This window comes from Ostrea edulis, chromosome 2, assembly GCF_947568905.1.
Source record: "Ostrea edulis chromosome 2, xbOstEdul1.1, whole genome shotgun sequence".
Classification (NCBI taxonomy): domain Eukaryota; kingdom Metazoa; phylum Mollusca; class Bivalvia; order Ostreida; family Ostreidae; genus Ostrea; species Ostrea edulis.
Genome location: NC_079165.1, coordinates 68,479,616 through 68,507,482, shown reverse-complemented (window position 1 = coordinate 68,507,482; position 27,867 = coordinate 68,479,616). Strand labels below are relative to the sequence as shown.

The window sequence follows — 27,867 nt, the reverse complement described above, 5'->3', positions numbered from 1 at the left end:
ATGTACCAAACCCCAGTAACACACAGGAGGAAATTATACAAGCTCTCCGGAACATTGTTTAAATAAAAAACAAACTCTGGAAATAGAAAACTAACATGGAGCGAGGAAACAGTCATGCCTACTCATCCCAAGAAAACACGTGAACGCAGGGTTTTCCTTCTATTTATGATTCTTTTATTTCATATTTTAAATTCTATTTTTTCCCTGTATCAGCGTCATCGTTACTATCGAGAGTCTGTAAGGTCGGAATCCCTTTGGCGGTTTCTAAAAGGTCGATGCCCATTCGAACTACGACTTGCATTTGGAACTCCCTTATTCCCAGGGTAAATCTGTCTATCAAGATACATCAAAAACAATTTGTGTAATTGTACCGGTGATTTTATTTAGAAATAAGATATACAGCGTTAAAACAAAATAATGAAAGAAAAAAAAAACCCAAGTACACATATTAGTTTTCCGTTATTCGTTTCGATATAACCCAACATTATGCTGTGGCTCTAAGGAAATTAAGCAAGTACTGTTCACACAGTAGAGAGCTGGAGTGTACACGTGTACAGATCAACAAGAAATGTGACAGTGACAAAGAGTTCTACAAATATAGGTACGCAGTACATGTCACGTGTTTATCGTTGTCAAAATTCAGACAAGAGCACAAGCAATTTATAGATTTTTGCATTAATCAAGTAACATCTGCTATTTTTCCTCGTACTATCACAGAAATTCAACATGACTGAACGAAAACCACTTCACAATGCGCATATACTAGTGCATATTATAAATGTACGAGCAATACTGTGAATATTCGCACCCTTAATAATAATGATGTACATAATGTATCTGACATTTATAATCATTTGATATACAGGGAACTCATTTTCCAACACATTTGAGCTTCAGAAAGACAACAAGTTCGATTGTAAAAATTTATGGAATGTAATCCGATTTATGACACTGTCACACTCATACACTTGGAAACATTTCCTTCGGTCGACATGGTCCATCAATTCGATTGACTTCTGGTCCATACATTTCGATTAACTTCTGTATTAATTTCCTATGACCATGAAATATTAAGCGCGTGCGTAACAATGCAAAGGTAAAGTTAATCATTGTTGTAAACGGCACGTGGTGACTTGCTTCAATCTAACTTGATGGCATTATATTCTATTATGAATCGCCATGGGAGTTGACTGAAAATTTGCATATAGGAAAGCTGGAGTTCATGATTATGAGATTATTATCACATTTAAGTTCTTTTCTCCATATGTGTTAGCGGTTTTTATGAAAAGTATCGGATGTATATATTGTCCAGTACACTAGGTTAAAAATCCCAAAACAAATCGGAAATAGAAAGCGACACGCAACATCCAAGTACATTGCGTGCAACAATCCGGAAAGTTCTCGGTGTTTTTGAACGAGAGTAGGATCCATTTCAGGATCCAGTCGCATCAGTCCTTTGTCGTCTACCAACACCTGAAGAGATAGGTAAACAATAATTATACCAATACATCAATTGTTCAAACAATTCTTCTAATCCAAACAAACTTTAGGTTATCGCAATTTATTGATATTTAACTATTTTTAGAAATCAGCAAATCTATACAAATGATCACTTATTTTGAGATCTGAGATTATGATTGCTTCTGATTCAATAGAACAATGAAAAGGCGAAGATAATGAACAGTGATCAATCTCATAACTCCCACACGGGATACAACATTGAAAGTTGGGTAAACACGGATCCCTGGATATACCAGAGGTGGGATCAGTTTGAAATATAATTCGAATGTGTTTATACGTGTATGAATATGATTAAATCAAAAGCATGTTGAATTTTTAAAAGAAAGTTTCGTTTACTTTTGTTGGTCCTTTGATACCAGGTACACAATATATAGCAAGCGTTTGTTCAGACTTTTACAGGGACTGAGAGTTAAGTGGAATAAATTTTTGGCGCCTCATAATCCCATAATCAAAAGCAACAGCAGGCCTCGCTTTCCGTTCCCGATAACCACGTGTGTTTTGGCGAGAATTTGAACTTTGCTATTTATCATTCCTGATATTGTTTTAGTTAATACCTATGTATATATTTTTAACCCTTTAGCTAAATATTTTCAATTATGAAAATGTAGGTGCTTTCCTTCCATCTGTTTCTATATAAACTCGTTAAGCAAGATTCGGGGGATACAACAAAGTATATAAACCCAATATTGTTATTATGGGTTCGTGAAAACACTTCACCATCTCTCTGAGCGCAAATGCAGTGTAATATTCTTCTTCCTTTTATTTTTTCAGTTCCACGTCTTGAAGATGTTTCCACAGCTTCGTGGAATTATCCATGTCTTTCTCAATTTCATTTGCAAAGACTTCCAACTTCTTCTTTCAAATTTCTCTCTATGGTTTTAGTCTTTGCGTGTTGACCCAATTGTCTATGACCGTACAACACGTCCTCTCTTTCTCTTATAGATCCACAAGAAATGCACCTGTTGATATGTTACATTAGCAGCAGAGGATTGAATGGACACTGATGCCGACATGGAAGGTATCAAACGGCGCTACAGTGTATATTTCCTTTTTGTTTGTTAGAATTAGATCATTGACTGATACCCCAATTTCTGTGATTCTTGCAGTCTTCGTTAGCATTAGCTCTCGAAAATGTTCAAAATTTTGGTCTAATATGTTTTAAAATGAGAGTGTGTGGATTTGTAATAAATTCTGAAACCTTCAGACGTGATTATTGTTGGGTCACATTAAAATGTTTGGTTTGGCGTTGGAGGTGATTAGTATTAGGGAGGAATAATCAACTAGTGATCTGAAAAAAGCCATCTGATTTTCTTGAGTATAAATATATTTTGGATTTTTCTAAGAATTGAATACCCTTGTAAGTTTACTTCTCCATTGTACATGGATTGGTCTAACCACTTTTCTGTAATAGTTATGACTGCTGGTTGTGATTTCGACGCAAATAATGAATGGGGTTTAAAATAGTGATCTGATAGTCAATGTGCAAAAATGCGTGCCTATTTGTATAAAGCAGTGAAATTGAAAACTGTCAACGTCAGTGACGTTTGATGTTTCTCCTGACGTGCATTACTACCTATTGGTTCTAGGTTGACAGCAGACTGAGAGAAAAAAAAAAAAGCTAGTGAAAATCATTTTGTTTAAGTTGACAACAACCATCATCATGTAATATTGTATGGATATCATCATGTAATATTTTATAGATATCATCATGTAATATTGTATAGATATCATCATGTAATATTGTATGGATATCATCATGTAATATTGTATGGATAGATAAATATAATCTAAGTAAATTTAGAAATGGTTCGTGCTCTCTGTCATCATTAGTGTATTGCAGGGTAATTACTTTGTGATTGTACGTAATTACTATACAAGTTTTTGGCATAACAAATATGAATCTGCTAACGAGGGTACATGTAGATGACCCACAACTTATTATGTGGAATGCTGTCTGATGTGTTTCTTACCGATTGTTAAGGCTCTCTTTACATATTTATTTTGACTACGGATTATTTAATTTACCTGATCAAGATATAGGGTTCATGGCGGGTGTGACTGGTCGACAGGGGATGCTTACTCCTTGGTACCTGATCTCACCTTTTGTGATTTCAGATGTTCGTGTTTGCCCTACTCTCAATTTTGTATTCTTTATAGGATTCATGAGATTGATAACTGTTCGTTATCATCACTTTTTCATACACTACCCTCGTGGAAAGGAAGAGTTTGTTTCAGTTTGACGACACGGCTGCCTCATCCGACGCTTGGACTCGAAGAGGCATTCTCAAACGTTGGTCCTATCCATGCAGTGGGATCGGTTAACAGCAGTGGGGAATAATAATCACATGATCGGATATTAGTTTTTTTCTGAGAATTAATGATTTTGTGATGAGTTTAATGAATCATCTACGTGTATTTCTGACATTGAATTCACTTTCACATAATGAAAGAATGGTAGAGGCATGGCAAATATTTAATGAATTAATTTTTAAATGCTAAAACACACTCGATGTTGAGAAACGAATTGGCAACTTTACCTAAACTTTTGCATCCGGGATGCCCAGGGTTCGACATTCGATCCTGGCGCGGTGTCAAAGCTAAGACATTAAAAGCGTTCAACATTAGCATTGAAAGTTACGGGTCTTTCAAATATAACCTTAAAAACACAGGTACCGCGTCACTGAAAGCATTTCTTCGATAAAAACTCTCATTGCTACAGTCTTGAGCACTATACATGGGTCAAAATTTGTGACACTTATCCTTAAGCTGGTGACGCCTCTATACTCCGTATCAGCTAGAAATTCTTTGAATGGGACGTAAAACACGACGGGTCTAACCGGTCAGTAGGGAATGCTTACACCTCTTAAGCCTCTGACCCCACTTCTGGTGTTTCCAGGGTCCGTGTTTGACCTACTCTAAATTTTGTATTCTTTATAGGATTATGAGATTGATCACTGTGCATTATATTATTCATGTAAAAATAACAAAACATAAACGTGACTTACCCCAGACCCTTTCCTCTTCTTCCTCCTTTCACTTAATGTTGGTAGGAAGAACATTTTTTTGAAATTGAATCCTTTGTTACCATCTCTCCTGGCTATTACATTGGCGACCGCGAATTCGATGAGAGCTGCAAACACAAACACTAAACACGAGGACATCCATATATCTATAGCCTTGGTATATGAGACACGAGGCAGGGTGGCGTTGACGGTGGAACTTTGTTGAGTCATCGTTAGAACGGTCAGCACGCCCAATGAAATCCGCCCGGGCACGGCATTCACATTGAGCCAAAAGGAGATCCAGGACAACATAACGATAAGCATACTGGGAATGTACATTTGAACCAAATAGTATCCTATGTCTCTCACCAGGTGAAACTCAGCTTGTAGGAGACTGTGGTTCCCTGAAAAGAATGGCTTAACATGACTCGTTCTTTTCCATACAATTTCAAACGTAACTGCACTACTAGCAAACTGTAATGAACAAATGATGTCTATGTGAGCGTAGTTTTAGAATTATTAAATGACCAATGTTAGTCTACTTTCGTGAACAATTGCTAAACCATGATAACGATAAAACAAACTTAAAATCTTGATACGATGGACACCATTGGAGATAACAGTGAATACGAACAAGATGCCACTAGACTACTCTACAATTATATCCTAGTCAACATTTTAAAAAAAACCTATATAAATCACGACATCTTTACCTGCCCCTCTACGTTCATTTAGAGTCTTGAGCGTTTTCTTTTTCACGACCCGGAACTGATTCATTTCAATGTTGTCGCTGATTTCTACAGGCATGTCTATCCTTCTGGTCATATTGGCCATGCTAGAGCTGTCCGTGCCTGTCCACTCCAATATAATGTTGTCTTCGTTGTAGCTAACTAACAACGAATACAAAAAATACATATGAATAATTCATTTAGTTAGTATAAAAATTCAATTAACATTCACTTTATTATAAGTATCACTTATTGATCTACAATACAAAAACAGGATATACGCACAACTCTCCATTTCTATTCTGCAGATTTGTTTGTCAAAGGGATAGTTTCTGAGATCCATCGGACAACTCAGCGTCAACGACAGTCTGGAATAATAAATTAATGAAGAAGTTAAAGCAAACTATCTTTTAAAAATTCATGGGAATTTACATGAACGCTGTATTAAATAAATATATGTAGAAAACTTGTCTACTTAAAGAAAATACCGAAAACTCATTTATCACAGATTTCTAGAAATCTGTAAATACCATCACTGTCCGAGTTCAAACGGTGAATTTAAGTGAAAATTACATGTACGTGAGTAGGCTTAGGTGTGATCTCTTGGCGGATGAATGAAGAGAGAATTCGGGCGCACTTTGCCACCTGCTTAACGTTTGCTGGTCATGATCAAAGAAATGTATCGGATGGTAAGCATAAAATGAGAAGTCCTACTATTATTAAAGTTCTAAAGTTGAAGGGAATAACCTGATTGCATTAATTATCGAAGAATTTCCCGAAGTAGTTCTGTCGAAATTGTTGTCGCTAGACGATGTGGTGCTTATCAAACGTCGATCACAACAGAAGAAAAAATGAAGCGGCATCAACCCGCATGTCAAAATACAACATTTTCTGAATACCATGTAAACATACACCGAACTGCCAAGTTAACATTTGCTTCATTTTGATCATTTTTAAACTGACAGTCAGACAGTGGCATCGGTTGTATTTCAACAAATCGCACTAAACTATTTGTCGAGAAATAGGTGATTGTGCTGCGGCAGTTTTCCCTCAACAACTTTATTATAGAAAGGAGATATTTGTTTTGGAATCTCATAATCCTGATTAAACATTCTTGAAACTATGTCAATATTTATAGTTCCGTTTTTTTACCCTTGAATTGCCAACAATCTAAGGTATAATCACATCCGATAACGCGGATTATGTTAAACCGCAATAGTTAAGCTACTGCAGTTTTCTCGACTGTTGAGTTATCCCACTACGGTTTATGTATATATACAATATATTATACATGTACTATATGTTCGAGTAAAATAATGTATCGTGAGGCTGTCTTAAATTTTAAGAACTTGTGTCCAAATCCATTGTAAATGTCATATTTCAACAAATTATGTTTAAATCAAATCAACCCACTGCGGTTCAGAGCAGTTTGATTAACCAACTTCGTAGATTTAGCAAAGATAAGCTGTTGTAAAAATCTGTAAATATTAATTCTTTTTACTTCAGTGATTCAATTACCTCATTACTTCTGATCCCACCTCTGATGTCAGGGTCCATGTTTGCCCTGTTCTTGATTTGTATTGGTTATAGGGACGAGATTAATCACTGTTCGTTATCTTTACCTTTTTCATTCTGATATATGTTAAAACAAAATCAAGGTTTTATATGTTTTATTGTAAATTGTGTTAATCAATTCACTTCGAATGTACACTGCACTTGATTCGATCAGGTTTAGTTACCCCACATTACATCAGATGTGGGTTAACTTAACCCACTTTAGAATTGGGTTCAGTTAATCCAGTGATGTAATGCGCGTCAACCCACTGATACCTCCATTAATCCGGATTGTGTTGTGAAGTGCCCCTAAATACATTTGTACTTTGCACTACTACTAAAACGAAGTTTATACCTGACGGTGTAGGAGACCCGCCCACCACCATATACACGTAGCATTTTACCTGACGGTGTAGGAGACCCGCCCACCACCATATACACGTAGCATTTTGTTTGGCATGAACACATGGTGGATGAACGCACTTTTCTCGTTGGGAAAAAACAAGTCAGGTGTCCATATATTGTCTAGCCTCTTGGAGTCAAATTCTAGAATATCGTCATTGCCGGAAGTCCAAGTTATAAACCGCGCATCCACCCAACTTAAGTGCAGCATTATACTCACTGTGAAATCCTGTAGAGATAAAGTAAAGTTAAGGAAATGAAGAAAAAACCAACCTCAGGCAAGGACCCCCCACCCCCCACAAAACTGATACATGTATAACCTGGTATAATTAACACACAATGTAATACATTCTTTAAAAAGCATCTCAATATCTACATACCATGTCTACTTCATCTCAATATCTACATACCATGTCTACTTCATCTCAATATCTACATACCATGTCTACTTCATCTCAATATCTACATACCATGTCTACTTCATCTCAATATCTACATACCATGTCTACTTCATCTCAATATCTACATACCATGTCTACTTCATCTCAATATCTACATACCATGTCTACCTCATCTCAATATCTACATACCATGTCTACTTCATCTCAATATCTACATACCAATTCTACTTCATCTCAATATCTACATACCAATTCTACTTCATCTCAATATCTACATACCATGTCTACTTCATCTCAATATCTACATACCATGTCTACTTCATCTCAATATCTACATACCATGTCTACTTCATTTATGGAGTCGAAACTGTCGATTGCAAGCTGACACTCTACCTTTGTTGCAAAATCTGAAAATAAGCGTAACTTGGCTTATATCAAGTAACTATTGTCATCAATATGCAATACGCAATTTCCGGAATATCAGCTCCTCTGTGATGGTATTCTACTGAACGCTTCGGTGGGTACAGGGTGCATGCATGTACGTATACAAATGTACTATAAACTTGTTATGTTGACAACTATAAAAGTTATGAAGACGTGAATTCTGTTTATATCATCCGGTGGTATACATTAATCTGACCATATCAAGAAGAAATTGCTTGAATTAAACTATATCAAATTAAATATGCAATTATCACTCATTTCATCGTCGAAATGGTCGATAATTTAACGAAGAAAGATGATGAATTTCAATTTTTGTTGAGCTATTTTATTCTCAAACACTCGTAAACTTACTAAATTTCGCAAATTGCGAATTATGCGGTAAGTATCAGTACTACGATTGCTACTATACACATCTCAACATTTCCCCTCCTATCTATGGGGTGGGGATTTATACCCCTGCTCCATAGGAAGGCATACTGTTTCACTCTCTTCGTGGGCCTTCGGATGAGACCGCAAAAACCGAGGCCCCGTGTCACAGCAGGTGTGACACGATAAAGATCCCTCCCTGCTGAATGGCCATAAGCGCCGAGCATAGGCCTAAATTTTGCAGCCCTTCACCGGCAGTGTTGACGTCTCCATCAGACTGAAATATTCAATCACACGTTTGTCCGGCCATGTGTCACCCATTTCTTAAAAGCCTACTACTGACCTATACGCATGCATGAATCCAACAATTCTAAATTACTTTTTAATCTTCAATTGTAAACTTATAAAATACATATCATTTGATAAGATATTGAATGATATACCCTTATGAATATTTCCCATTAATTACTTGATATATAATTAAGAAACAATGATCGAGTTTTCGTGTATGTTGCAGGATAACCTCCGAGGTTGAGAAATGTCGTTTTGAAATATAAAAACCGAGGCATTGGCCGAGGCTTTTATGTTTCAAACAACATTTCAAGACCAAGGAGGTAATCCTGCGACATGCACGAAAACAAGAACATTTATTTCTATTTTACTACGGCTCAGAAAACATATAGCTACGAATTTAATCATTGTGTCGTCATGGCAGTTTCCGAAATGACCTACATCGCTTTTTTGCTGACGAAAAGAATGAAATGGTAAGAGTATTCTAAATCTATTTTGAAAAATATTTCAAGTATTTAATTTGATGTTAACGGATTATACCATTTGCTTTTAATACAGTTTAGAAAAACTTATCTGTGCATCGCCATGTTTACATGTGTATCACTCTCGGAATGCAGACAATTGGTTTATAATGAATGAAAAATGTTCTTCAGTCATTTATGAATTTGTTTTACAACATATATTGGTTGATTTTTATGATTATAGAATTGAATCATTCAGTCATCGAATTTATTGTTGCATTAGCAAAACTCGAAATGCAAGCGAGGTGTGTATCAATTTTCTCATAATCAGTTAATACATATGAAGGTATGTATATCGTGGAATAATGACCGCGAAATTTCTTTTGATCTCTACAATAACCGTGGTAGAATATGTAACCATGTTTCAGCTATACTTCATTTAATGCTAATGATTAGTTATACTGCTTATTTTCGACTGATGCACAAGTCTGTATCAAAAGAGCATGATTTTGTCAACAGTGTAAAACTTGCGAATATTATTTCATTTCTGTACACACTGACCAGTTATATTCAGAAGAACGTGTAATGAAAGAAACTCTTCTGGATGTAAATAGATCTGATAAGGCTTTATCGAATTGCGATATCGGGAATAACATTCTGTAGATGGACGAAAAAGAGTTATCTCCCTTTTTCTCTTGGGGTCTGTTATTTGACAAGCAATTAACGCTCAAAAGGGAGTATCCCGAAGGCTGACAACACGATATCCTCGCCGGGAACAGTCAATATTACATATTGGTTACAATGGTCATTGGACGCAAGCTCCCTGTCCATTATATTGCATAGTTATTAATCACTCGAAAGCCGAGGGGATCCGAGGGATCGTTGATTTAGCTGACGATGAATTACGTATGTGTTGGAGGTCATTTGAGTGGTATTTAAGCATCATATCACCTGCCCCACACCACAGTTGGATACTTCTCAAAACAATAAACTGAGAATAAAATACACAATTTTTAACTGATTAATAGCATCAAATGACGTCATTCCAGATTTCTGATAAGGCCAAACTAAAAGTTCAGCAGAATATAACCGTTTATCCATTTTCTCATTTCTGTATCTTTGTTACTTATTTTATATACAGCAACGCCTGGACAAGTGACAGAACTAGGCTGAATGGCGATCGTTAGACTGAAAAGCCTTAATGTTGATATTTAATGTTAAAGATTTTTTTGCATATACGGTAGGAAGACATAAAAGCTGACTATTGTATTCTGATAAAGCGGAATCCCGCCCATAATTAACGCCTATTGAGAAGACATTGAATGTAGTACTGTTTCCGTCAACTGATTCATTTTAAGGCTTTTACGTATACCACACGTGCAGATCTAGAGTAAAGCGCTCTCAATCTTAGTTAATAAAGGAGAAGATTTATATAGCCTCAGCCCAATTCTTATTACGTTTTGCATAATAAAATATTGTTTAAAGTTTTAATTCTTGATGTAAGCAATATTAGCCTTATGTTACTTTTACAGATGCTGCAAATAAATAATGCTGTCAGCCAGTCTGTAATCAGAAAATTCTACCATGAGAGCAGGCTTAGGTTTCAAACACAGTACACTCTTTGCTAGCTGCAGAACTGTAGCTCTCTGAAAAAATATTTTGACATAACAGAGAGCTACAGATCCACCAGTAACTCTGCGTGCTGAAAATGTATATGTTGTGTTGTTACGTTCGTGATTCAAGCTTTCATGTATTGTGACAGAGAAAGACCATCGCGATGGATTTCAGTAACTTCGTGCAATCAGCAGATCAGAAACAGAAAAAGTAATATATTCAAGGGAACGAAATAAATGTGTTGCAATTAAAACTTTCAACATCAACAATGTCAATTAACAACCCGCATGAAAATTCCCTCCATGATTAACCAAGCGACTTCGCCGAGGATCTGAAAATTGTTGTCTTGGAACTTAACCATTACGGATTCCGTGCTGTGTTTGTTTCTTATTTACACAATAAACAAAGTTGAACATGTAACATCAGTAGAGATGTGTTGGTCAGCTGTGATAAAATGGCTTGGACAACTGCATTCCGCACTGACAGCGGAAATGGCGGGGACGGTCTTAGCCTAGTTTGTAGCTCTTGCACTTTTCATTAGAATTCATTACCATGTTTTGTCTCATTCTGATTATACAACAATGTGACGTCATATGATTTGCTTTACTCTGATTTTAGAAGACTGTACGACCATTCTTCAAATTTTCAAAACTGAACGGAATGTACGTGCGTATATTACAACCTACTTTACTACCGCAAATTGAAGTAAAAACGCAGATATCTTGCATTACATAACTTAAAATAATACGTTATGTTGATAAAATATAGATATTTCAGATCTATCTTGGTTAATATTAATCGTACACATCAAGATATTAGAAATAAACATATTTTCAGATGCATAACGATATTCTGTAAAGTGTTTGAGTGACATTTTCCAATAAAGTTAATACGTCTCGTGGGTCGCTGTGTCTACGATTCGACATACATAAAATACCATATATACTTTTAAAAGATTTACAACTTTGTTTTCTTTATATTCTGACAGACAGGAAGAAGTGCGAATTACGAATATCACAACTTAATACAAGCATTCCCCGTCAGTCTTACCATCGTTAAAATTGGGCGGCGAGTTCCCTATCTTCTCTTCTATGAGAGATAAGCGCTCTGTTCTGAAAAAAAGAAGAAAGACAATGACTTGATGTTGACTAAAAGATGGAAATTCTGGTGCCTTATTAGTTAAGAATGAACGGTGGGAAAAGATAAGAATTCTGGTGCCTTATTAGTTAAGAATGAACAGTAGATAAAGATAGAAATTCTGGTGCCTTATTAGTTAAGAATGAACGGTGGATAAAGATTTGAATTGAATAATTTACGATCAGAAATTAATCCATTCATTGTCTACTAATTCACCAATACACAAAAAGTTAAATCTTAGTATAAATAATTTCAGTAAATGATTTAGTAAATAATAAACGAATAATACGATGAGTATATTTAATTAATGAAAGTCAAGGTCTTTTGTATAATGGAATATCCGTATAATTCCGTCATGCTTCCATTGTCCATAATACAACACCCTAAACATTTATTCCTGCATTGTATTTATATTTTGTAATGTAGGCTTTACGTCTATTTAAAAGATCGATGCTTTTATCGAGAAATAAAGACATCGATACAGCTTAGGTTGTAAATATTTCTCAATGAATTTCATCTTCGTATCTTGTATCGTCATCATCGGTCAGAGATGGCGATGATTAATGGTGGAAATTATCTAATTGTGAATTATGCATTCAATGAATGACACGAATCTTCTTCAGAAGCTCCCAGTAGGCTTCTAGACTTGATTGTTCGCCACAAATGGTATATAATATACGTATTTGCCACCAATATATACTACTGGGATCAACGATACAGGCACATGTCGTATATTACATTGTAGAAATAATCTTTGTCACACAACTAACAACCAAAAACTTACCACAGGGAATTGTGGTATTTGGAACAAAAGTTGCCCGACATTTAGATACAAATGTTTAATCATGAAAGACAATGCCATTTCTTTAGTGGTTTTGATATACTTGTGCTTTCGATGACAGTACATATATACTATCTGGGTCTGTATACGTACAATTTACTAATCACATGTAACTGTATGAAGGTACGTGTGTAAACATGTGCTAATGGAGCATTAATACATCAAACAAGAGGCCCATGGACTACAACCTTTCCGTGAATTACTGACCTAACAGCCCTGTCTCACCCCAAGATTAACCCTACGTATGTTCATTGATAAACTGTCCGAGAAATATGTAGTTATAAACGTTTTCTACAGGGAAAGTTTGGATCTCTATTATTGACCAATTTCACTCCTCTCCTTATCACAATTCTAATCAAACAGTTTACACACTATACACTACACATAAACGTAACACACTGTACACTACACATAAACGTATCACGCTGCACACATAAACGTAATACGCTATACACATAAACGTAACACGCTGTACACATCACATAAACGTAACACGCTGTACACCATTCTCCCACCAGAGGACGCGTTACGCAAGCTTCACATACACCTTTGTCAACGCTTGGAATCACTTGACGATATAATCACATGATATAAACAATAATTCTCAGTTTCCTTTTCGTTTAATAGTTCTGGTAACAGGTGATGACATCAGGCTCTTTTCATATCCCACCGACACTTTAATAAGTACATATTTACCATTTAGCTGTTTGTCTCTTATTTCACAATTTTTATCGTATTTTTACAGCCTTTCTTACTTTTGATTTTATGTTTACATTCAAATCTTCACCACGTGGATGTCCAACATTCATATGCATTTTATGAAGTAATTCCAAATTTAGGATCAGAAAACGGCGATTTTAAACAATTTACAGTAAGCATCAATTTAATTGCACCAAAACATTTCATAGTATGACTAGATATTTAGTCGAAAACATAAATGTTGAATATTAGAAACTTTTACAAGATTTCTGTAAAAAGCCGTTGACAGAGGTGTAGTGCATGAGCGCACGGAACTCTGGGTAGAGAATGGCTGTACACATCCCATAAACGTAACACGCTGTACCCTACACATAGTCCGTGTTTGTCCAACTATCTATTTGGTATTGTTTATAGGAGTTATGAGATTGATCACTGTTCGTTATCTTTACCTTTCATAGACGTAACACATCGCACAGACGCAGGCCCTTGCACATTACTTTGAGATAATTGTAGAAAACAATATTAAAAAATATTTTCCTTTGCAATGCGAGATGTAAAACTTTGTGTCTGAATTGTTGCTCCAAAGCATTAAATCCGAGATGAGCGCAACTTTGACCTCATTCTTAGGTTTCACTGTACAGTTAGTATACTAGTATTTCTTTATGAGATTCGTGTGAGATTATCTCAGCATTATAGCCTCGGGTACGGAATTCTTGGAGGAATCATTTTAGGTATTACCTCTAGAACTACTTTATCTCAAATTTGAAAGTCCCTCTTCCGCATGGTATAAAATCATACTGAAATCAAATGGAGAATAAAGACATGACATAACAACAGGGCGCTCGTTAAAAGTTGAAGTAGTTTGGACTCGAACAGTTACAAACATATGTTCCTTTCTGTGAACATAAATTGTTAATATGTTGTACGATGTGACCGTTGAGACGAGCGAAGCCCATTAACATCTTGCAACACGACTTATAGACATTTTATCCGCCTCTTCATTTAACGCGGGAAATATAACGCGGTGGATGTAAACAGTTATATTGTGACGTCATATTAGCTGCAATGTTTTTTCTACTTCTCTCAAACCAAGCAAAAACAAAACGTTTGAAGCTATAAGAAAGCTTGTCTGGAGTTTAAAAACGTTTATGGTACTTTCTAAACAGTCTAATTATTTTAATTACGGGTTTGTCCATGAAGTATACCGCAGTGACGGCGACATTTTTCCAGAAGCATTATGGGTAATACTCATCTTTTTTCAGCTGATGAAGAGCAAATCACGTGACTCATATGTGTAATCATTGGAGTGAGCTCGTCGCGACGCGAGCTTCGCTCGCTAATATGATTACGGTGTGACCGTTGGGGCGAGCGCAGCATATGTGAATACATTTTCAATTTTTTTTTATTGAAAACAAGGAAAACTGATCTGGTTCACTGTCAATACGTAGGATTACTGTCTTGCTCTTCTCGCCAATGTAGGAACCAGTTTAGCGGGAAATGCAACGAGCGTGTTGTGACGTGACTGTTTACATTTCTTTAGACAATATTTTAAAAAGAAAAAGAAAGGGGGAAGAATATGATTGTCATCCTTTCCTTTCAAATAAGAAAGGTTTGTAATACTTCAAAGATTTTTTATTATTATTATTTTACGAATCGAACCATCCGCCATTTTGTACGAGGGACTTCTGGGATTGGCGTCAAATAAAAATTCTTGTTAGAGGTTGAGATTTAGCTCGGATTATTTCCCGCGCTCTAGTCATTAGAGCTCGCAGTACGAGCCAGCGCTCCGCGCTGGCTCGCTATCATACAACGTGGTGCACAGGTAAGTCTTAATACTTCGTAGAGCTCCATTCCGTATGAAGCACGTATCTCTATTAAATCCAATAGATTTACTTTTAAAGAAATAAATTTAATTTGTGAAAATCATGTCATCGCTTCATAAAACGTATGCCGACGAGAGGCTTCACAGTTCACAACCCCAGGTATTTAACATTCTACTCTCATTTCCATAGGAATTCCCAATCGTGAACAGGTTAAAATAGACGTATTGTATTTATTTGTATCCATATGCGTATTGCTTACAACTGCAATACATTCATGAGAGAATGGTTGTCATTATAATTTGTAGAGAACCGGTCGCTGTAGCTCAGTGGTAGAGCGTTCGCTTCGTAACCGGGAGGTCGTGAGTTGGAGCCCCGCTCGTGCCATGGCCACCTCAAAACGAAGACGTGTGTAGTGACTGCTCCTCACAAAACACCCGGGGTTGTTTGGATATGACCTTAAAAACAGAGGTCCCTTGTCGCGGCAGGCGTCGGCACGATAAAGAACCCTCACTGTTAAGCATAGGTCTAAAATGTTTCTTCACCTACAGCTGGTGACATCTCAATATGAGTGAAAAATTCTTGACGGGGCGTAAAAACAATCAAACAATTTGTAGAAATTTGAAAGGCAAAAAACAATGAAAATGTAAATAACTTGCAAAATTTTCCGAAGAGAAAGATGATCTATTTACACGAAAACGAGTTCATAAGTACATGTATATACTCTTTATTTACCTATTTTCTATCATTTACATATACCAGTCGCGTTAGACTTGTAGTTACGGCGTTCGCGTGACAAAAAGAAGGTCCTGGGAATGATTCTGGCGCCGTGTACAGTATAATGTGGTTATGATTGTTGATCTCGGCGCCGTGTACAGTATAATGTGGTTATAATTATTGATCTCGGCGCCGTGTACAGCATAACGTGATTATGATTATTGATCTCGGCGCCGTGTACAGTATAACGTGGGTTTGATTGTTGATCTCGGCGCCGTGTACAGTATAACGTGGGTTTGAATGTTGATCTCGGCGCTGTGTAAAGTATAACATGGCTATAATTATTGATCTCGGCGCTGTGTACAGTATAACGTGGGTTTGATTGTTGATCTCGGCGCCGTGTACAGTATAACGTGGGTTTGAATGTTGATCTCGGCGCCGTTTACAATATAACATGGGTATGATTGTCGATCTCGGCGCCGTGTACAGTATAACGTGGGTTTGAATGTTGATCTCGGCGCCGTTTACAATATAACATGGGTATGATTGTTGATCTCGGTGCCGTGTACAGTATAACGTGGGTTTGAATGTTGATCTCGGCGCCGTGCACAGTATAACGTGATTATGATTATTGATCTCGGCGCCGTGTAAAGTATAACGTGGGTTTGATTGTTGATCTCGGCGCCGTGTAAAGTATAACGTGGGTTTGATTGTTGATCTTGGCGCCGTGTACAGTATAACGTGGGTTTGAATGTTGATCTCGGCTCTGTGTAAAGTATAACGTGGCTATGATTATTGATCTCGGCGCTGTGTACAGTATAACGTGGGTTTGATTGTTGATCTCGGCGCCGTGTACAGTATAACGTGGGTTTGAATGTTGATCTCGGCGCCGTTTACAATATAACATGGGTATGATTGTCGATCTCGGCGCCGTGTACAGTATAACGTGGGTTTGAATGTTGATCTCGGCGCCGTTTACAATATAACATGGGTATGATTGTTGATCTCGGCGCCGTGTACAGCATAACGTGATTATGATTATTGATCTCGGCGCCGTGTAAAGTATAACGTGGGTTTGATTGTTGATCTCGGCGCCGTGTACAGTATTACCTGGTTATGAATGTTGATCTCGGCGCCGTTTACAATATAACATGGGTATGATTGTTGATCTCGGCGCCGTGTGTAGTATAAAGTGGGCTATTGCTCTGCTAAGCTCCTGGCCTTACAATTTTCCTTTTCGAAAAAGAAAGGTCCGGTTTCACGCTAGTTGTTGGCGTCTTGAGTCCAATGTATATAACTTAAAACTTCGCCGACAGCTGGTAATGTCTTTTTATGAGTGAAAATTTTCAAATGGGATGCAAAACAACGTTAGCAAGCAAAACAATGTAGTGAATTGCTAAATATGTCACCGCAATCCACAGATTAAACATAATTTGCCTACATTTAAAAAAAAAATTGTGTGTCAGTAGTGCGGATTGGAAATAATATATTCATTCTTTCTTAGAAACAAAATACACAATTTTCCTCATGGTGAGTGCTCATTGTAATTTCCTTTTGACGAAAATGCCCACCTCCCCAGTACAGTTCCTTGAGAATCCTGGTTATAATAGGTCCTCAGTATACCCCTTACTTATCGTAAGAGACGACTAAATGGGGCGGTCCTTCGGGTGAGACCGCAAAACCCGAGACCCCGTGTCACAGCCGGTGTGGCGCGATAAAGACCCCTCCCTGCTCAAAGGCCGAAATCGCCGAGCATAGGCCTAAATTTTACAGCCCTTCACAGGCAGTGGTGACGTCTCCATATAAGTGAAAAATTGTCGAGCGGAACGTTAAACAATATATATAACCAACTAATACTACATGAGGATGGTTCAATTTAATTTTGATTGGGGGGGGGGGGGGGGTGCGATTGAAAAGAATATTCTACTATAGTAATATATTTCTTCAGGAAATCTTTGGACCTATAAAGCAGTCCCACATGCACTCTGAACACGGGCTTTTGAAATTCAGACAAACTGGAAGCTATTCCCCACACGGCCACTTGTTTTCTTTGTCTCCGCTAAGTAGATTATGTTCTGTCCGATCTGTTGACATGATTTAATTTACATAAAGATTAGAGCGTAGGTTTCATTTAAAATGTACTTAAAATGAATATTATGACCAAATTTTGTAGAGAATATTTACAGACATCAGGAAGTACAGGCGAGTGTTTGCAGTCCTTGAACGCTCTTATCTCAAAGATGTTCGACCCTGAGATTTTTGATAACTTCCGTGCTCCTTATATTATTTCCAAACACATTTTTAGTATATTGAATTGTATACATATACAATATTTGGAAGGACCCATATTTGCGACAGGAAGGGAGGGGGGTTAGACTCTTATATTTTCTTTCATAATGCATTGTATTCGTGATTTCGTTTTACATTGCACACGAGATATGGTACCAGACATGCAGTCTAGAGATTCAGTTATTATCTGATAAATGAAACGTATTTTCAACTCGTGGAAGGATTTAGTTACACAAAGTAAATATATATGAAAAGTACCTGTAAACTTTGCATAAAAAATATCTTAAAATGCATTTGCATGCAGTTCTTCTATCTAGATCGATAATTTCAATACAGATCCCCATAAATTCTACTTGAACTTTAGAATTTTATGATAAAACGATGTTAATCACATGAGTTTAAAAAAAAGCTGATGACTTTGGGATTCTTTATAAGACACCTTTACGATTTTGAGATTAGATTGCTTCACATTATTTTTAGTATTTTCATTATGAATATTCAATTTGTAGTAACTGCAACTAGTTTAAAGTTTTTTTTAAAAAAACAACTATATGTTAAATTTCATGTGCAGTAATGCAAATTCCGATGTCATATGGCCCATTAATAAGCACATAGATCTCCACTTTTTCTCCGATTTTGTATTTCGTCATATATTTAGACAATAAAGAAATATACTTTAAATTTAAAACAAGACCTTCATACTGAGAAGGGAACGTCCTACTGGACTCCACATGGAAATACTATTACGTGATTTTGACAATTCGTAGTCAGGTTATTCTAAAAAAAAAAAAAAAAAAGTATTTTCTTTATATATTTCTGTGACCCAACGCTTGTTTTTCTTTTCTTGAGCTGCGAGTCATATACCACACGCAGATTTTTTTCACATGTATGTTGATATAAATGTTTTATATCTGTCAATTCTTTGCATCGTTTACTTCGATCCACACTGGACAACGAACTACAAAGCTACATGTACATGAGTGTATACTTCATATGGATGCTTGCACGTAAATGTACTTAAAAGACGAATTTTGGCTTTCTGAAGTCTTTGTAATTTGGGGCAACTGGTTCGAGGCTTAATTATTCAAAATTGTATCATCATTTTTACGTGTATAAACTGTGAATTGCATTTTTCCTTGAAACGATATTTAGATATTACAATGTGAAATGTTCGATGCTTGCAATCTTAAATCCATACTTCATGAAAATACTTTCATGTTACTGTTATCAACTCAAGCCACATTTCATATCTGATTTATATCAAAAGCTAAATTATATGAAGAAATATTTTTTCCAAAAGTCTTGTGCACATGATTTAAACTACATTTTTTTTTATCAGATTTTATCAAACTTTCAGATAGGATACTTTGTATAAGAATCTACAGCTTGTTTGATTTTCAAGGTCTAATGTAAAAGCTGATGGTTTCTGAAAGACAATATATGCTAGATTTATTCTCTGATTTTTATGCAACGACCTGCGATGCAGATCTGGTCTGGGATGCAATATCGATATCCAAGACCAGGTGTTAAATGTCAAGGTTATTAGAGAGGAAGTTCCGAGATTCCTTGTGTACAACTGATTTTAATTATACACATATTTCGCTTCATCATTTTTTAAAATTCCTTTAATCAAAGAAGTTTGATTTCCCGTTTAGTACAAAGGAATGCTTTGTGCGAATTGAGAAATTTACAGAAATAGACCCGGGCTGGAGCTTTGAAGAAGTAAAGTAACTCACAATAGGACCAAAATAAAATATAAAAAAAAAAAACACCTCGCAATCGGACAAACTTTGAACATACAAGGGCGAGTCAATAAGTAACCAGCCTAACTTACTTCCGGTTGAGATTCACCTCTTCTTTTTCGATGCAATTGCCCTCTAGTGTGATGCACTTAGACCAACGGTGTTTAAGTGCCATCAGCCCAGAACTGAAAAGTCAGGATCCTTTCCATTGACCCACTCCTAAACTGCCGTCACGACTTCTTCGTCAGACCGGAAATGACGTCCACGGATTTTTCAAGTTTGGGAATAGGAAGAAGACGTTAGGAGCTAGGGCAGGCGAATAGGCAGGATGTGGTATTTTTTCATACCCGTTTCATTCTACAGCATCCATTGCAACTTTGCAAGTGTGGACTCTCGCGTTGTCCTGTTGCAGCAAAACACCTTTAGAGAGTTTACCTCGATGTTTTTCACGGATGTCGGTTCTCAGTTGGTCTAGCAAGTTTGCATAGTCAGTTATTGTACTTCTTTTGGATAAAAAGTTCAATATAATAACGCCTTTTGCGACCCAAAATACTGTGGCCATCATCTTGCCAGCAGATGATTGCGTCTTGAATTTCTTTGGCCTACCCAATGACGACTCTGAGCTTTATTCTCTGGCTTATATAATGAACCCAAGTCTCATCTACAGTCACCAGACGCAAAAGAAAATCATCTTTTGACCTAAACCGCTTCAACAAGGGGCTGCATACTGATGCTCTGGTTGCCATTTGCTCATCGCTATGGGATTTGGGGACGCAACAGGTTGTTAGCTTGCGCATACCTAAACGATCATGTAAGATTGTTGAAACGCTACCATGCGCTATTTCTTTCACCCGAATTCGCTTATCAGAGTATACCAGATCCAGAACGTCCTTACACGTCGGTGACATCCAGTGGGCGTCCATACCTGGCTTCATCTTCTAAAGACGTTCTACCGCGTTTGAATTTCCCTACCCAGAATTTACCTGAGCATAAGATGGTGTAGAAGATCCATAAACATCGGCTAACTCGTCCTGTATTTCCTGGCCTGTTTTACCCTTTAAATACAAGTACCGAATTATAGCACGGTACCCAACTTTAGATGAAAAGCATGCCTTTGCATCACTAGCCATGTTTGACATTCAATATCTTATTAAAGAGTGACTCGACACTCGTGCAATTTTGTTCCCAAGTATAAAACATGTATTGAAACAAGGCATGAAAATTATGACCGTCTCGATCAATCGGAAATGGGATACGCTGGTTACTTACTGACTCGCCCTCGTACTAGTTCACTTGGACCTAGTTATGGATCAGGTGAATTAATTTCCCCAAAATATTTATACAAATATATGTATAATCTTAGATAAAACAGGGACATTCTCGGACATATAGTCAGAAACCGAATCATGCGCAAGACAAATGTAGACTTTTACACACTGGACGATTTTTAATTTTATATATATATATATATATATATATATATATATATATATATATATATATATTTACAATTTTTGTGATTCTGAGGATTTGGGAAGAACAAAGAGCCGTGAAATGTAAACATAGGCGAGGAAGGCTTAAACATGTATGTGCATGTATGTCTATCGTTAAAACACGGAAAGCTATAGCAAACAAAACAGCTATGTAATGCATCTTATAAGAGTATTCAAGTTTTCTTTAGGGGGAAGATTAACATCACACTCAATTACAGACTTCGGATAATCAAATATGTAAAACATGGTACACTTAAGCGAAGAACCATGTCTCTCTATTCCACGACCGGTGCGCCGGACATTGACGTTGAGAAAAGAAATATTAGCTCGGACGAGCTAGAGTTTATTTCAGATTGCTAAGAGCTGGAAGAATAGAAAAAAAAGTGATATAAAACGTCAGTTTTTACTGAACACGTCTACGTCAGACGGTTAGAATAAACAGCCAAGGGCACCTGCCGTCGAAAGGATTAAAACTCGCAACTATCTCCTGTTCTAGACAAAACCAACAGATCATGAGATAGTTTCTTGTTAATACCCCGGAACTCGACAATGACTAGATAATTTGATATCTTTTCAACACAGTATATAAAAGAATAAAACGCTAATAATATCAAATGACTACCTCCTTTATTGGTTTATTTATCAGTTAAACATATCCTACTTTATATACTTAAGGTTGCTGGCCTTTTTATTTTTTTCGCTCTGACTCATGATTGTCAAAAGAGAAATATTAACTGCAGCGTTAGTGTAATCGAAGCGCATTTTACAAAGAATGTTTTACAGTTGTGAAGTGCACTTTTGCTTCAGATCTGCAACAGTTATGCTTATAATGTTCAATGACGAAATGTGGAAACTTCTCTATTTTCAATACGTCCAATTTGAAAAACAGTGTGTCTATTGTCCCACGTTTCCACAAAAAACCCTTTAAAATTGGATATGTTTATTACAAACATTCCATGTGATTTATAATTTGGTACGAATACAAAGTTAAGATAAAATGTATTTAATAGGTCTTATCCCTAAATCAAAGAAATTAAATCATTGATACTTCCAAACAATTTACAAAGCGGATTATAATAAATTACAGAAATGTCAAAAAAGTTGACACCAGTGTTTCCCGCGAAAAACATATTGCTTTTAGGTGATAAAGACTTAACAAATACATGTAGGTAATTTACACTGAAGGGTCAAAAGTGACGAAAAACAGATCGCAGCATCTCGATACTTTAGTAGAAAAGATTAACACACGTGTCCGCCAAAAGATGACTATATAGTTTGAACAGCATTCCATTTATCTATATTAAAATGTGTTTTATATACATGATGAATGTTATATGGTTTAATTCGATAGTCGAGCGATCTAACGCGCTGGTCACAGTGCAGGATATTTGGTTTGTAGATCGTGAGGTGCAGATGTGAATTTATAACCATATATATATATATATATATATATATATATATATATATATATATATATATATATAAAGGTGTATTCTACATCCATGTACATTTTATTGGTTACAATGAATATGATTTGCACACTTTTCATTTTGTTTACATAAACGGTGAATTTATCTAGAAACGATGCATAATTATTCGATATTCATTTTCGAAGTATGTTAGTGTGCACTGGATGCAGATATAAGAAAAGCTTTTGTACCATACCGAGATTTCTGCGGCCTGCAGGTATTTAGATCGGGGTCGAGATACCGCGAACTGAATTCCAGGGAACTTCTTACAGAGAGAGACTAAAAGAGATATATCTATACTTCCCAGAGAGAACTAAGTGAGACTCCTATCAATCATTGGGTTGCTTTATCTAAACTTTTCAACCTCCCTGATGTATTCAATAATAATCAAGTGAACTCTTACGTACATGCATGATATGTCATAGAAATCAATTTATCAAAAAGAAACATTTATACAACTTGGTTTTCTTCAAATTAATTTTGTTGAGTTTTCTTCCTTATCTTAGCACGTCTCTGCAATTGGCAATTAAAGAACCGCCTCGAAATCTATAGTAGGCTCAACCACATTGTCTCATATGCAAAACGACGCACAAATTCGTGATGTTCATAGGAGCATGGAGATGTTTAGATTCATGAACTCTAATGCAATTTATACAAAGTCAAACAGTCTGACGTATTGAGGGAATTCACCTAAACTAATATAACTAACGACTAGATGCCACACAATGATTTTCAATATTAAACCGAATCTCACGGTTCGTCTTCTACATATACAAAGGCTAAATATTGATATTTGGACAACGGTCAGATTGCTTCAAGTGCCATAGTGTATGTTTCTAACCAACCTGATAAACAAATGAATCAGGGCAGTAAATACCAAAATATTGAAATATTTTCAGCAACATAAGCTGGCAATCTGGAAAAAGACCAACCATATGCGGTCTTCAAAGTGTTTCCAATGGTATCGTATTATTATCTGAATTCATATTACCAGTGATATATTTTTGAATGTAGGTAAATTAGGAGCAATTTGAGGTCAATTTCATAGCAATAACATCTAGAGCACTGGGCCAAATATTTTCATACAATTTCTATGATGGAATCCTCACGTAAAACTTGCATTCAGTATCTATTAAATGGCTAATAACAGGGTATATCTCTAGTATCTGGTGTGGAAGGGTGAATTAAGACAGCGAATATCGATAAAAGTTTCGTATATCCTTTAACCCAAGTGTTTATCAAACATTATTTCAGGTAAATAAATTTTATATGACCGATATGCCAAACTAAGTGAATACCGCAGACAGTGTGTATTGCTTCTGTTTTTCATTTCATATCATCTACGATCTTTTCCGTGAGGTGAGATAAATGTTGCAGAATTCTAACTCCCGTAACATTGAAGCTTGTCAAAGTGTATTCATTATTTGCCACTCGTATTTTGGAGGGTTACCTGTGTATTGGCCGCATCGTTTATATAATGTCTCATTGAAAAACTCTAATTATTTCTCTCCCCGAAATACTAATGATGTGTATAAAGGGGGAAAAGAAATCTTTGAAGTCCTGGAAGGAAAACTCCGATCATTTTGAGATATTTCAATATCTAGAGGTTCGTAAGGCTATCTAATCATACGTGTTACTTATTACGCTATCTATTCCATTAGGGAAATGGAGGTGGCAGTACTTTACCCTAAAAACTAGGAAATTGTCTGGTAGAATTCATTTTAACATTCTCTACGAATAATTAGCCATGAGTCAGCAATTGAATTAAAGTCTACGTACAAAACGGAGAGGGACTTCTTTTAACAGGTTTTCATGTGAACAGGACAAAGAAACTTTATGATTAACCAATCTCTGATATCTTAAAAGAACCGTTCCTGAAATCAAAAGGTTTAAGAAGATGTTGCTTTGCTGGTAAATACTCATTTACACAAACATTGGTGAACTTTAGTGTGTTGAATAAACTTTGCCATCGCTTGCTACTTGTTGATTATTGGGAATAATTTGCAGAAGAAAAGACAGGTTCTTTAAGAAGTTTTTTTAATGTTGGACTCATCATTGCAAAGTTTGTTTTTTACACGATGATTTACGGCATATCCGAAGTTTGACGTTTAGCGTTAATAACCTAAACTTGTCAAGAAGAATAATAATCCATTTATATGAATTTACCAATAATACACATATCACTATGTACAATTTAAAATTTTGGCTGATATTTAGAAGTTTATCTAGGACTCCGTAAGTTTTAAACCAACTTATGCTATACACGTGTCTCAATTAGAACCCTATATTTTACTTTCTGATCCAGGTACCAGCGAGCATTCTTCTAAAAAAATAATCGTAGCAGGGTGTTATGTAGTAGACAAAAATCATAAGGTTTAGAGAATAATTGGTATCCAAATAAAAAATAAAACTTACCTTGAAAAGTCTTTGAGAGCTTTTTGACTGCTGCCAATCGCAATTCCGTTTAACACAAACAAACATACCGACACTCCAACCAAAGTCATCTTTGAGCACGTATCAAATGCAAATTATGGCAACTTTGCACTCAGGTTCTTCTTTCCATAGAGTTCACCAACTTAAGGGTTTAGTAAAAACGCACTAATTATCCCTAAGGTTTCTGGTTTATATGACGTATATCTATCGGTGACGGGGGATAAACTGCATGTTCCGAAACAACCATTGAACACCTCGTCACGTGACATCAACAGACCCGAAATTGATGTATCATGTGTGATTACTACATCGGTGCATTTCAGGTGAAAAAATTAAAGAAAGTGCACGAATGTGTCCTCGAGTTTAGAACCTCGTCAGAGGGTGGTACATTTACATCTGCCTGGATGGAAATCGACTGCGTCTACACGGGCCCGTCTCAGAGTAATCGATCGTTGTAACCAAATTTCTAATATTTGCAAATCTATGCACCTTGGAAATATTCAGCACCAGCCACTAGACAGTCAATAAACGGACGCTATAGGGAAACGAGTAAACACTCGGCATGCTAAAGTATTTATGGGAGCAGTCTTGCTGTATAATGCAACACTGCGGGATACAGATAAAAAAACCAAAGCAATTGTGTAAAGTTTGACAAATTAACGCTTATAACAGAAAGATATATATTCTGGCATAACTAGTGGAAACGCGCAATCGGGGATTTGAATCGTCTCTTTGGTGGCTTTTCTAATGGTAATATTGCAGATTGAGAATCTAAAACTAAGAATTCAGCTTTATTTACCACGAATTCGCAAAAACGGGTAAAGAACATTATCAGGATGCAAAAACAAACCTTGTTAATCTCGGGTAATTAGAATTTTAATTGCATCTCTTTTAATTCAGGAAAAAATCTTGTATTCGATGACTCATGAAGCACAGGTTTGGGTTAAATGATAACTGAAAGGAGAGGGAAGAACCTGTGTGTGATAGATATCTAGCCTGTGGGTGTGATCTGAAGCAATCGTATGACAGAATCTCTTAAAGCTGAACATCCTTGATGTAGGATTACGCAGACTTTTATATCAGAACTCTTTGAATCTATCACCGCTGTTATTCTAAGCCTGATAATTGTTGAAAGCATATGTTGAAAATTTAGAACTGTATTGCAGTGATCGTGTGGAGGAAGTGACGAGCAATGACGTCATAAAGGTGTGTATTTGACATTGTCGAATACTCAAATGAAAACCTGTCACAAAATAGTTTTAAGTAATCATTGTTCATATCTATAAATAGTTTAATCTTTTTTATCCATTATTTAATTAAAACTCTTTATGTATTGCTATTCTAATTAAGACGTAGGTATAAATAGACATATCCTTTGCCAATTTTTTCCCCTTCATTTTAATGAATGTTGTATTGCTTAATTTGAATTACATCGATATTCCCATCTAAATTTTGTTCAAATTAAATGTATAACATCGATTTATTGACGCTGCTATTGTAGAGTGAAATCCATTACAAAATTAAAGTGATTCTTTGAGAACGGGTAATGTACATATTCCTAATTCAATGATGCAAGAAATGTTTTGAAATTAGAGATAATTTTGCTAGATCGACAGGACTACAATGTATTTTACTCACATTCTTCTAGATCAGTTACTGAAAAATGACAGTTGGGCAGGTCAGTTACATGTGAAATATGTACACAAATATATCAAAGTAGTGCAGTATACGATTTAATCTTCAGTGTTATGAATTGTTATGATATACAATATAGATTGCTGTCATCCTGAGATTTGTCTAGTATCATTATTTAAAAAATCGAAAGTCAGTTTACTAGAGACAAAAATCGTACGATAAAGAATATAACAAACTTACCTTAGTTATCTCCCTTTTACCTCTTAGCAGCTGTGACATTAGTTGCTGAAATATGTTTGCTCATTTTATCTCACTTAAGGTGAAGGCTCAAGTGAGTTTTACCCCATTTGTTTGGTTAGTTGGCTGTATATCATTGTTTAACGTCCCGCTCGAAAAGTTTTCACTCATATAGAGACGTCACCATTGCCGGTGAAGGACTGCAAAAGTTAGGCCTATGATCAACGCTTACGGCCTTTGAACAGGGAGGGATCTTTATCGTGCCACACCTGCTCTGACATAGGACCTTTTTACGATCTCATCCCAAGGACCGCCCCATTTAGTCGCCTCTTACGACAAGCAAGGGGTACCGAGAACCTATTCTAACCCAGCCCAGATGTCCATGGGATTTATTTGGCGTCTTTAAACCTTTCTAACCCAGCCCAGATGGCCATGGGATTTGTTTGGTGTCCGTCTGGCGTCTTTAAACTTTGTACACTTAAGAACCAACGGGCGAATTTCAACTAAACCTTCCACAAAGCTTTAATGGGTGAAAGATGTTTAAGTCTCTTTAAATGAAGGGTCCTATTTC

General features: G+C 36.3%; 1 protein-coding gene across 1 annotated transcript; it reads right to left on the bottom strand.

Moving 5' to 3' along the window:
* Positions 1–356: 356 nt before the first annotated feature.
* LOC125681744 (glycine receptor subunit alpha-3-like) lies at positions 357–26,000 on the bottom strand. The gene is made up of 8 exons (XM_056157048.1): positions 25,407–26,000; positions 11,835–11,896; positions 7,948–8,015; positions 7,210–7,436; positions 5,537–5,619; positions 5,237–5,413; positions 4,527–4,927; positions 357–1,473 (listed from the first exon to the last, which is right to left on the bottom strand). Exons 1-8 carry the CDS (start codon positions 25,493–25,495, stop codon positions 1,270–1,272), a joined length of 1,311 nt encoding a protein of 436 aa, XP_056013023.1. The 5' UTR covers positions 25,496–26,000; the 3' UTR covers positions 357–1,269.
* Between the last annotated feature and the right edge of the window lie 1,867 nt (positions 26,001–27,867).

Excerpts from the sequence above, each read along its gene's own strand:
- LOC125681744 (XM_056157048.1), bottom strand. The coding sequence starts at position 25,495 with ATGACTTTGGTTGGAGTGTCGGTATGTTTGTTTGTGTTAAACGGAATT. Across the intron at positions 8,016-11,834 it reads GCCGCCCAATTTTAACGATG|ATTTTGCAACAAAGGTAGAG; the intron begins GTAAGACTGACG and ends GCTTATTTTCAG. Across the intron at positions 1,474-4,526 it reads AGAAGAGGAAAGGGTCTGGG|GTGTTGGTAGACGACAAAGG; the intron begins GTAAGTCACGTT and ends CTATCTCTTCAG.